This window comes from Rattus rattus, chromosome 15 (assembly GCF_011064425.1).
Source record: "Rattus rattus isolate New Zealand chromosome 15, Rrattus_CSIRO_v1, whole genome shotgun sequence".
In the NCBI taxonomy this organism is placed as follows: Eukaryota; Metazoa; Chordata; class Mammalia; order Rodentia; family Muridae; genus Rattus; species Rattus rattus.
In genome coordinates, this window is record NC_046168.1 from 51,560,855 (window position 1) to 51,573,655 (window position 12,801).

Sequence of the window (12,801 nt, forward strand, 5' to 3'; positions counted from 1 at the left end):
ATTCTAATCTAACACAGATTAGTGGTCTCTTAGTAGATTCATCGCACTGCAAGAGGCAAGTGCCTGGCTCCCTTGAGTTGAGGGGCTGGACCAACTGACCTTGGTTGCTAAGTCCTGTTTGCAGGGACTCCTGTGTTCACATAGCTTTGCAGTCCCTGCGGATTAAGACAGTGCTAGATGTGAACGCTGGCCCAAGGGTGGCAGAGGTTGCTTTCTGTGCTGATGGCTCCGGATGGGAGACTGTATGTGGTGTCTGCAACACGCCGTTTAGTCATCCAGGCCCACAGCAAATGGGGAAGCTTGAGGGGGAAATGCCCTGTGCTTTCTGACTCCACCGGCCTTAATCAAGGCTGTTGTCTCAGGATAACCGGGGACCCGTGGTCAGCCGGTATCTTTCATGCTCACCCGTGTACCCTTGGCACACAGCCCACACGAAAGCATCCGCCCAGGGGAATCCGAAGCGATCTAGCTCATGGATGACGTGACCGTGTAACGAAATAGGAACATGTGCCTGGCCCAAAGCTCTCGATCCAAGCGAGCCCAGAGAGAAGCCCTTCCAAGCTGACTCAGTATACAAAACACACGAGGTACATGTCTGTGAATACATGTGTGTAGTCACACAAACGACAACGCTGCCACCCGCACTGGCCATGCAGACCGTCTCACACAGGGCTCCTCCTCGACACTCGTAAGCACTCCCAACCCACTATGGTCAGAGACGCTGCTGGCTGTGCCAGCATCCAGGGCTTGTCACAGGACACAGCATTCGTTTTAAACAGTCATCAGCAGGACGAGTAATGCTGCCCAGAGGCCTGGGGAGGCAGAGACCCCCTCGGAAGCACCTAGTGGCGTCAGGGAGTGGGTGGCCTGCTTATTCAGGACACTGCGAGAGTTACCATCCCATCTTTGCAACACAGATTCTCTTTTTCTTTTCCACGTGGAGAGGTTTAATGAGAGAAGAAGAGTAAAAGAGGGGAGGAGAAAAGGAGGCTGGCCATGGCCACATGGAGGAAAGGTGGGGAATGGGGAGAGAAGGGACAGGGACCACTGGGCTGTTCTGGTCATACAGTCTGCTATGAGGTCTTTATCTAGTGCTATCCTGTCTGTTCTTCTTAGCCCCCAGCTCTCCTTATATCTCCAGAAGTGAACTAGAGTAAGCCCTGTCTCTGGCCCTCACCTTCCTACCCATCAGTAATGGGCCATCTGATAGGATTACTTCCTGGGAACTCAAATTCATAAATACAGTCCCTTTAAGGGCATCAGCTCAGGGTCCGCTTCTTTCGCTAACAGGGTGAGGAGAGATGCTTCCTGTGGGTTGATCTGTGCTGTGGGTTCTCTGGGGTGGACAGGAATTGCTGGGCCATTTCTTACTCTCAAGCCTAAACTCTGTGTCTGTACTAAAGAGTCTCTCGATCCGGGAGAGAGTCTGTGGGCTCTCGGAAAGCTGCCCCACATTGCCTCACAGGCTTTGAGTTGGGAAAGGAGGAGGTTTTTGCTGAAGGAAAATGGTGGGCTGCAGGGGAAGTCTCGGACCAGCTCTCACTTTTGCCTTAGCCGGTGTCTGTCACCTTGTGCCAGTTTGGCAGGAAGAGGACCAAGTTCCTCCCAAGCCCATGTGGAGGTCTGCCAGCCTCCATGTGGAAGCAGTCTGCTCTCGTCCCAGCCGTCGGAGGTGAGCACTGCTCCACCTGGCCTCTTTAGATTATTAAGACCACAAAGCCCTGGGCCTCTGCCCCATTAACCTCTGACGAGTGGGGAACACATTTTCCTTGCTGCCGCTCGGTGAACGTGAGCATTCGGGCTGTACCTGTTTGAAGTACAGCCCTGGTCCCCATCCCTTTCATCTTGAGGTAGGGCTGGCACCGATCCTGTGCCACATGCTGGTGGATCACAGGGCCTAATGAAAGCCATGAAGTGCCCACACCTCTCCTAATGAGCCGCTGGCACGGATCAGGCCAGAGGCGGTGGCTGAGGCCTTCGCGCGAGGGACATGTGAGAGGCCCACTGCCTTGTAAAACCCCAATACCCACAGCCCACATCAAAATCCAGCAGCAGCTAATTGCGCTGTCTGACTTTTCTGGGCCCTACTTCTAGGTTTCATTGCTTTTTCCCCCCAATGCTTTAAAATGAAAGGTGTAATCCCCTTCCATCCCAAGAGGCTGGAATTACATCGGAGAGACGAGCAGTAGTGGGTGGAGTCTGGGGGTCCTCCGTTCTCCTCTCTTCCGGGATACCTCCTTTTCCCTTCCCAAGAACCCGTGGGTCTACTTCTTCTGATTCCATTAAAGACCTTCAGGATTCTTGACGACTGCTCGGTGCTTTCTGGAGGGCGCCGTTCACCACCCTCCAGTTTTGCGTTGCTAAAATCAACCACTGAGCAAGCCTACGACTCATCTCAGGTCTCTACTTCAGTGCCACTCTCGGCTCTGAGTTCCGTGTTCAAGCCCTCATCCCTTCTGCCCACCCGGTGGCCAGGCCATTCCTTTGTGGTCTGCGTGAGGGGCTGTGGGTTTATCCGTTAGCGAAGTGGATGACTGTAACCAGGGGAGGCTATGGGTAATCATCGACTGGGTCCTGGCGGCCCAAAGGCACAGGTGGCTCCTGACGCCCTACGATGTATATCATGCGACCCGGGCTTCCTTCCTGGCAAGCGGGGAACTATGGGGCCTTGCAAGCATGGTGCATGTGGAGGGCAGATCTTGAGAGTCTGAATAGAATGATGGGTTGGGGGTGGGGCTTCTAGGAGTGAAGCATCCTGGCAGGAAGTCTTTCCTTCTAACAGATCATCCTAGGATCCTCTGTGGTTGCACCGGAGTCACCCTGCTATGCCTGCCTGAGGAGGTGGCTTGTCTGAATGCTCATCACGGGTTGATGTCGGATCTTGGCCCTTGACTTGATGGCCTTTCAGTGGCAACACTGGTGTTTGTATGGATTTTGTGGCTACACCTTTGCCTGAGGGGAGAACAGTTTGACTCTGTTGTTGTCACTGTGTCACTAGTTTCAAAGACTTTGAAATTGGTCCAGTAAGAAGAGAGGTCACAAGAACAGTAGGGACATGAGCTCGGTCTACAGGACTAAGCAGTTCTCCGGCCCTGTGGCACTGGAGTCTGGTCACAGTCCTCCCTGTTCTCACAGAGCCTTGGAGACACCTCCCCACCTGCATGAAGGGACCTCTCCCCACCCCTTTGTCCACAGTCTTCCTGAGGATGAAATGCCTTGGTCTCAACCTGTGTTAGCTGATGACCAGGGCGGTGGTGGACATGGGGACACACAGGGCTAATGAGTGGTCATTGAAGGAAGGAAGACACTTTGGGGTTAAAGGCAGCAAGGCTGGCACCTGGAATGATAGCTCTGGTGACCCCAGTTCTAAAGTCTGGTTGTTTATCTTGAAGGGTAGCTGGCTCCTAGCACAAGGGCCACACTGTGAATGTCTCCTGAAATGCATGCCACCCACATGTGGCCTGGAAGAAGCACAGAGTTGATAAGGTCCTTCTTTGAGTTATGCAGATACGGCGGGAAGGATGATGGATACCAGCATAGTGGAGTTTCACTGTGTCTTATCCTGTGGGAAGATACTCTGTCCATAAGACACTCTCTGGTGGGGCGAGCCATGAAACTGGCATTGATAGGACATCTGTTCCTCCTCTCTCTGAAGGAGAGGGACCCAGGGCAGTGTGAAAGGGTGGCCTAGACAGTTGTGTGTGTGTGTGTGTGTGTGTGTGTGTGTGTGTGTTTATGGTAAATGCATGTCTGTGACCAATCACAAGTGATTGAACCCTCTGTTAACTTGTGCCATGTCTGAAGGTAGGAAAACAAGCCTGTGTTTGGGGGACATGCAGGACAGATTTGGGGAAGCTGCAAAAGTCTTAGCTCTCCAGCTCTGGCGGTGATGGCAGCATAGACAGTCCAGCCACCACCTCCACGCCTCCTCTTCTCACCTGGCTTAGAAGGACATTCCTTTCTCAGAAGTCAGGCAGAAAATCCCCACAGGATAGATGTGGGCTGGGAATGCCAAGGACCATCAGGTTTGCTGGTCCTGTGGTCCTCCCTTAGCAGCTTCACCAGGAGAGAGGTGAGCACACAAGTTCTTCGTTGTCGCTGGTGCTCATAGTGCGTGAGTGGTGTGTAAGCTGCCTTTGAGTGTGCACGCACTTGTGTAACATTGTACACGCGTGACTGTGTAACTTTTGTATGTGATGTGTGTACGATGTCCTGTGGGAGTGTGTGTGATGGCGTGCGAGTGTACACGTTTGCACACTGCCTCTAGGTGTGCATGGTGAGCCCATGTGCACACTACCTGTCTGGTTATCCGTGTGCAAAGGCATGTGTGTGCATTTTCACACTGGTGCATGCATGTATGTGAACGTGTGTTGTGTCTGTTTGAAAACAGGACTGAGTGTTCACATCCTACTCTATGTTCCCCGGGCCTTTAGGATAACGGGGTGTGTTTGTTTGTTTGTTTGTTTTATTTTTTTTTTTTTGAGATAGCGTCTCACTGAGTAGCCCTGGCTATCCTGACACTGTAGACCAGGCTGGCTTTGAGATAAGTGCTGTGCCTGGCTTTTCTTCCCCAGCGCTGGGATTACAGGTGTGCACTACTATTCCTAGCAGCACTTTTATGTTTATAGTTCCGAGAAGCACCGGTATTACATCCCACGAAGCTGAGGGACTGGACACCAGGCGCAGAGCACTGGGCACAGCCTTCCTTTAGAGCCCAAGTCTTCTGACAAACAGTTGGTCTCCGCGGTTTATGTGCACGGTGCTTACTGACTGGGAGTCTTTTGTTTTCTTGCCAGCTACATGGTTACTTGGAAAACGAACCTCTCACGCTCCAGCTGTTCATTGGGACGGCTGACGACCGCCTGCTACGGCCCCATGCCTTCTACCAGGTCCACCGGATCACGGGGAAGACTGTCTCCACCACCAGCCACGAGGCCATCCTGTCCAACACCAAAGTCCTGGAGATCCCACTGCTTCCAGAAAATAACATGCGAGCCATGTAAGTGGGGTGGGGGCTGTGCCTAAGGGGTAGGCTCCTGCTGCTCTGCCCAGCACCCAGTGCTTAGCCCCCAGCTCCTGGGCCCCAGGTCCCGTGGCTCGGTGCCTGAAGAAACTTTACAGATATTTACGATGACAGAGCTGCCTCTTCCTGGGTTCTCAGGTGCTGTGTGTTTTGGCAACTACAAGTGTCTCAGTCACGCAGCTGTAAACGCTGCCCCCGGGACCTGCATTTAGTTCCTAAACACAGCACCTGTTTACTTCTGAATGCAGCCCCGTTCATTCAAGGAACAGTTGGAATAAACACCGAACAGTTAGGGCGGGCAATACCTCTGGACTGTTTTCGCTCAGAGCTGCCAATGTGGCTGATGTGGCCAGTTCTGGTGTGCAAAAGCCCCCCACGGCACGTGGTTAACTTAGAAAGGGATTTATTAAGCGTTCCCTGCACATCGGGGCTCGATGAGGGTTCATCCCGTGCTGTGAGTACCCTGAACTGTGAATGGAGCTGAGAACACATGTATTCTGATACTTCCTATGGGCGACGCTCTGCACCAGACCCATGGGGAGGACAGACAGTAGCACACGCATAAGCGGGTACCCAGGCAGAGGGTGAGGCAGCCGTGATAAGGACATGCAAATGAGCAATACTGAGAGCAGATGAGGGCTTGATGTTGCTCTTGGGGTACTGTGCCTCTGAGGTGACCTGGAGCTGAGAGGCTGTTTGCAGAAGGAGCTGTATGAGAAGAGCTTGGGCTGTCCCTGCAGTGACTGCAGGGCGTGAGTGGGTTTGGGGGTATGAGTGAACGTGCAGGAGGTGAGGTCAATGGGCAGGGCTGTGTCACGTAGCACCTTGTGTGTCTTTTGATAAGTTCTTCATAGCTTTAAGCCATTTAAGTCAACGACAAAAGGGAAAGCACTCCATGTGCGTCAGCTTCTCTCGAATCTGAGGGATTTAACCTCAAGGGCTTCATTGTCAACCCTTGGGTTTTCTTCTCCAGCTATATGATCCAAATTTCCCAAGGACAGGACAGAGCCCAGAGAAAAGGTCTTCCTTTTATTATATCGAGATTTTTTCTTTTTTTGTAATGTATGGAACCTTTTACCAGACTGTAGATTTGAATGAGATTATGAAGTAAAATGAAGGAAGACAAGTTTCACAAATCATAAAAGGTATTAAAGGTATTAAAGTGAGCAGGTGACTAACGTCCCAGCCCTGAATCACAATGGCCGGAGTGCTGCAGGCCACACAGGAGGCACAGCTGTGAAGGCCTTTCCTCTCCGAGCTGCTCTAACACAACCCCTGCAGGGTCTGAGATGTCGGTCCCAGGAGGAGACCACAGTCTGCACAGCTGCTCGGTTCCCACCCTGCCGTCACGTGTGGATGCCGTGATCTTCCCCATCGGTTTCTCCTCGGGAGGTGGGGCTGGGGCGCCCAGCAGAAGACCCCTCTTACTCAGTGCTGGGCCGTAAAGTCAAGCCATGGCCTTTATTTCCTACAGCATCGACTGTGCTGGGATCCTGAAACTCAGAAACTCTGATATCGAGCTGAGGAAAGGGGAGACAGACATCGGGAGGAAGAACACCAGGGTGCGGCTGGTCTTCCGAGTCCACATCCCCCAGCCCAACGGCCGGACGCTGTCTCTCCAGGTGGCCTCAAACCCTATCGAGTGCTGTAAGTAGCAGAGCTTGCCGGGAACTCGTAACTTTTGCACTGAGGTCCGCTTCAGTGGGCTTCCTGGAAAAGATGATCCCTCTTAGGAGACCTGACTTCTGTGTCTGGCTGGGATACGTATTCCCCACGTGCATCTGGGTGCTGGCTAGAATCTGATCAACACACACAGCCCTGGTGATTACATTAGTAAAACACAGAGTTTCTCATAGAGCAGAGTTCTATTGACTTATATCTATATTTATTCCCTGTTTATTTTGAGGGAAATTGAGAAGAGGAAGTTTGGCCCTGAAGCCACCAGACTGGACATACGAGAGCAATTCCTTCCTTTATCCTTCTCTTCCTTCTACTTCCCCTCTTCTTCTCTTATCCTATCCAGTTCCTCTTCTCCTTTCCCCTCTGCTCTTATTCTCCTTCCTTTCTCTTCCCTATGCCTCCTCCCCAGTTCGTGTGCATGCACACATGTGTGCATATATGTACACGCATGTGTGTACATGTGTGTACCTATGTGCACACGTGTCTGTGTGTACACGTGTGTGCATGCCTGTGCATGTGGATGCACATGTATGCACCTGTGTGTGCATGTATGTATGTATGTGTGTATGTGTGTGTGTATGTGTGTGTTGCACATGTGTACACTGCTGTGAATGGAACTCAGCCCTATGCATGTTAAACAAATGCTCTGCCAATGGTCCGTATGACCTGCATCCCAAATCTGAATTTTGTAACTCACCATGACTATTCATCGTCCCTGGTAGTGCCAAGTTTTGCCTTTAATGTGTGAGGCGGCCACCAGTCGTGGCTAAGGGCTCCTTGGCCCTAGAAAAGAACAGACATGGCTACCACCTTCTTCTGTCCTGCTTGGCTGGTTCCTTTTTTAGCAAGCCTTGTCACCAGAAACCTGTCAGGGTCCACAGAGTCCATCCACTCAGCCCCTGCACCCTGACGCCCTCCCCCATCTGAGGACTGCACTCATGTGGGGTCAGTCAGACCTCTGAGGAGACACAGTCTTGGCCAACATCTGCTGCTCACTCCCAGTGCTCTCAGATTGTCCCTTCTCCAAGTATTGTGGCTTTGTCTCCTAGACACTCACACCAGGGGGCCTTCTGTTCCATGCCGAACTCCCGAGTTCTACAGGCCACTGTCAGTGTCCCCTGGAATGTGGAACAGGTCCAGTTGTGTCCACTAACTCGTCCATGCTTCCCCTGGAACAAGCTGAGTCTTAGTGTCACACACACACACACACACACTGAAGTCTGTGGCTCTGCCTTCTGTCCCCACATGTCTCAAGCCACTACAGACCTGACTTTCTGAGGCTGAATCCTCTCCCCTGCCCTGGCTTGTCTGACTCTAAGGAGTCTGAGGAAACCCATCTGACACAGGTGCCCACAATGTCAGCCCTCCCCCCAGCCTCTGTAGTCTCCCTTGCAGGACCACACTCATGAAGTTGCTGATGCCCCACTGGTCTCTCCCAGTTGTCTGTCAAACTTTCCACTTTGCCCCTGTCTCCAGGCTCAATCTAGCACTAGGACTCTTCTATCCAGCTCTTCCTAGGGCCTTAACTGCCCTCCCAGTCCAGGAGCCAGCATTAGAAGTCAGAGTTCTTATCGTTTGCAGCTTCTGCGTTCTTCCGATGGATCACGTCCTGATAGGTTTGCTGCACTCCCGACAATATTGGAACAGCACGCCTATGGTCTTCCACGTAATACGGTTTGAGACGTGGTTTGAGACCCTCTGCAAATTTCAGAGCTTGGTCAGTCCCCAGAGAATCCAAACAGTTATGTCAAATGGCAGCACCTGGGGCCCAGCATCCCAGCTACGGTTCCTCCAGGCAGCAAACACAAGGCTTTGCTCACTGTTGCCTCCTCTGACACAGCCCAGCGGTCGGCCCAGGAACTGCCCCTCGTGGAGAAGCAGAGCACAGACAGCTACCCAGTCATTGGAGGGAAGAAGATGGTGTTGTCTGGCCATAACTTTCTGCAAGACTCCAAGGTCATTTTCGTGGAGAAGGCCCCAGGTATGTTCTTCAGGGAGGCCTGGATAAGGTCCTGCTCTCCATGCTGGTGGGAGCTGGCTCCTGGTTGGAAAGATATGGACTCCCCCCAACCCCCGCGCCCCTGGCACGATCCATCTGCATGAATGAGTTTAGTCAGAGCATGGGCAGTCAGCCGACAGAGGTAGCCATCAGCCCGCAGGAGCTCTAAAGAGCTCATGATTTCATCCCCTTTGAGTTTTTGTGTTGCTGAAAGTGAGGTCAAAGTTCAGCTTCGGGGTCGCCAGGCTCCTACTTTTGAAGGCATGCGTTAGGAGAGCCTATAAGTTAGCATTGGAAAGCACCTACTTGCTAGGGTCATCTGGTCACCTGGAGTGTGTATCAGGCCTGGCATCTGTTTTGAGCTCTGCCCAGCCCTTCCTCCTGACTCGTCTCCCTCCCCTCCATGGGGGAGAGCACTACCTTGGCTTCTCTGAGAAGTGAGTGCCAGTGAGTACCAGAGTGGACAGAAGTCTGGACCTGTTGACCTTCTGTGTCCATTTCATGCACACCACAGCTTGGGCTGCTGTTCTCTTTGTCACTGGGACCTTCAGGGTCATAGCCCTGTGTGTGAAAGTGTGTGTGAAAGACTGTGTGTATAAGTGTTTGTATATGAGTGTGTATGGCTGTGTGTGTATTAGTGTATGTGTGAGTACGTGTGTCTGAGTATGTGAGTGTGTGTGTAAGTGCGTGTGAGTGTATGTGAATGTGTATGAGTGTGTGTGTGTGAGGATATTGTGTGAGTGTGTGCACATGAGTGTGTGTGAGTGCGTGTGAATGTATGTGTATGAGTGTTTGTGAATTTGTGTATGAGTGTGTGTATGAGTGGGTCTAAGTGTGTGTGAGTGTGTGACTGTATATGTATGAGTGTGTAAAAGTGTATGAATGTGTGAGTGTGAGTATATGTGTATGTATATGTGTATGCATGTGTGTATGAGTGTGTGTGAGCGTGTGTGTGTGTGTGTGTGTGTGATCTCCATCTCTACAGACCCCCATACCCCACAAGATCTCCATGAGAAAACAGAACATAGCACTGCCACTCTCTTTCTGCTCACAGTAGCCCACAATGAAACGGTCTCGTTGTTTGCAGATGCCAGGGGTGAGCTCAGCAGAGCTGGTGTCCTGAGGCACTGGCTTTTTATTAACACCTAGGGCCATTGTATCTGCATGCCCAAGGGAGCCAGGACTGTAGCCCCAGGTCACTTAAGCAAGACACTGCTCCAGGTTGCAGGAACAGTGGGGACCTTTCTAGCCCCGACTTGGCAGAGCCTACTGACCAGAGAGGCTGTTGGACTCAAGAGCACAGCTCTGGGGCAGCTGTGGGCATGTGTGCACTGACCCAGAGGGTGTCTGCCTTAGCAGCAGTCTCTCTTCTACAAGGGCTGTACAGAGTTTGGAATTTTAGATCCAGGTCTTCTTCCGGGGGTGGGGTGTTGGGGGAAGCCATATCCTACCCACAAGGGTACTGGGGCAGCATCTACTCAAGGCTAGTGATTTTCATTCTTACCAACTGGCGTTTTCTTGGAGGTGGTCAGTCCGTACTTACCCTAATCGTCGGAAAGCGCCGAGGCCTTCAATAGCCTCCACAATGGGGTCTTGATTTTGTACCATTCATGAGAAACGAGCACTTCAATCAACACGGGCTTTCGCATTTAACTCGGCTCACCTCTGTGACCATGCACGGAATTGGGAAATATGCTGTGAATTATAAAGAAAGCCCAGCTAAGTGATAGAGAGAATTAGCAGAGCCCACACCCTTCTCTGAGGAGGTTTAATTCTGAAATCCTTTGACCTTCGGAGCCTCAGGCACGCCTCCCTGTCAGACAAGAAGCACTAGACATAATGTTTCCCACTTCACACTGTAGGGTCTCTGTACTCAGCTGTAGGGGAGCCCCAGAGTCACAAGGCTTTGTCCCAAGGCAAGACCCAGACAGCTTTCCTATCTGCTTATGGTTCTTCAAGATGGGGAGACAGGGACATGCCTTCCACCCAAGCCAATCGACCACAGCTGGAAATGTGGTAGCTCGCACCTGCGGCCTACGTAGGCAGCCACGTCTGAGCCCAGCTTGGTGCGGCAGTAATGTACGGCAGCAAAATACACCTTCCTGACTACTGAGGGAGCAACCCATCGCTGACCACAAGCCCCTGCCTCACCCTGCTGGAAGCCCCATCTCGACTTCCTTGGATTATTCCTACCATAAAGCTAAGCTCCTGGGGGTGGGGTGGTGCAGGCTGGGTCCCTGACCTACTCTCACAGGTTGCAGGCGGTGTCCGTACATAAGGCATGGGTAATGTCACAAATACAGACAGCACCGAGAACTTTGAGGTGTGAGAACACTGCAGTTCTGTGTCTAGACAACAATGCTTCTTGTTTTTATAATTAAATTATTTGCCTATGCACTCAGGTGTGTGCATGCAAATGGTGTTTTTCTGAGGGAAGGAAACCAATATCTGCATGATTCTCTTCCTTTGCCTTTGGTTTTTCTAAGCAAATGTCATCCCTAACCTACCACACCGTGCAAGGTGCAAGGAGCGTAGGGACGGGCTTTTCCTAGTTGTTTCTGACAGACCAGTAAAGCTCAATTTGAATTGCAAGCACAACTGGGCGCTCATCTTCCGACAGTGTGTCTGGTCCAAGTTCTGTTTTTAAAGCCACTGCTTGCAGAGGCTAACATTTGGATGTGAGGAGAAACAGCTGTGTGGAAGCTGTGAGCTGGGCAGGTGGGGCTGGCCTTTCTGGAAGGGGCCATCCTTGTGGCTCTGACTGTTAGGGACGTTGTTGAGTCAGGCAGTCAGGCCCATAGCCAGGCGTTTGGCTCTAACGCGCCTTCCCCGTGTGATGCAGGAGGCCTGAGTCACAGGTACCCTGTGGACCATCACCCAGGGCTCCGGGTCACAATGTTCAGTGACTCAAAGGTTCTGCACATCTGTCAGTAGAGCTCCCCTGCCGGGAGGGCTGTGGGACTGGGTGCCGCTCTGCTGGAGTGACGTGGGTAGGCATGGGTAGGGGAGCCCGTTGCTAGCTCCTGCACACTGCACCCAGCACCCTGCCACTTCACACAGCAGCTGAGGAAAGTTACTGTCATGGCCTCCAGAGCTAGCTCCTTCCAGGTGCGGGGTAGGGGGTGGTGCCACAGGGCATCCGGCCGCATGGCCTTGACTGAGCCATAACGGGAGGTTAGGACTTCTCGGGCCTCTTCCCCCTGTCAGGGGTATGGATTGATTACTGGCAGCCATGAGACTTTCTTTCAAGGGTGAAGGTCAAAAGTTCATCCCTGAGCTTGGGGTGGGGGGCACTGACTGATAACGGAAGTCCTTGGAGAATATCCTTCCAGGAAGCAGAGGTAGGAAGTGAGGCCCGAGGGCACTCGCCACACAGGGCCCACACGTCCCGTCAGATGCTCTGGGGGCATTTTGGCTCACCCACTCCAAATGCCGCAGGTGTCTGGCGTGGGAGAGGACGGGCCAGCTCTTCCCCCAAGTGTGGCCTCGTCGTCAGCTCTGCAGACGGGATGGCGTGTTTGTGTGTGAGGTGTTTGTGTGAGTGAGAGCACGTCGGTGCCTGAGCAGTGGAGTCAGAGCCATCCTCCCGAGAGCTCCGCTCAGTCTTCTTTGGAGACTGATCAGGGTGAAGAGAGGGGGCCGGCTTCTACGGGAACACCCAGCTCTACAGTCCACGCAGCTCTGTTTAAAAGCCTATTGAAGCCTCTGTGGGTGTCTGGTGCTGCAGTGAGGCCAAAACCTAGGCGTCCCAAACCCCAGTAAGGACAGGTGACACCTGACCCTCCTTACTGCATTTTCTAAGCTTGCTCTTCAGTCACAGTGCTCTCTGGTGTCCTGAGTCAAGTCTGTCCTCAACACAGACCTGGCATGCTCTGCCGCTCATAGTTCTGCTTTCTCAGACTGGCCCTCCCTCCCCCCCCTCCCCTCCCTCCCTCCCCTCCCTTCCCTCCCTCCCCTTCCCTTCCTTCCCTTCCTCCCTTCCCTTTCCTCCCCTTCCCTCTCCCTCCCCTTCCTCCCCTCCCCTTCCCCCTCTTCCCTCCCTTCCTCCTCCCTTCCTTTCCTCCCCTCCCCCTCCCTTCCCTCCCTCCTCCCCTCCTCT

General features: G+C 52.7%; 1 protein-coding gene across 1 annotated transcript in view; it reads left to right on the forward strand.

The window, feature by feature from the left end:
• The window catches only part of Nfatc1 (nuclear factor of activated T cells 1), a 105,583-nt gene that overhangs the window by 37,832 nt on the left and 54,950 nt on the right, over window positions 1-12,801 (forward strand). The window contains exons 4-6 of the mRNA XM_032885878.1: window positions 4,797-4,999; window positions 6,498-6,670; window positions 8,544-8,684. Of these exons, the coding sequence (XP_032741769.1) occupies window positions 4,797-4,999; window positions 6,498-6,670; window positions 8,544-8,684 (517 nt within the window). The remainder of the gene's footprint in view (window positions 1-4,796; window positions 5,000-6,497; window positions 6,671-8,543; window positions 8,685-12,801) is intronic.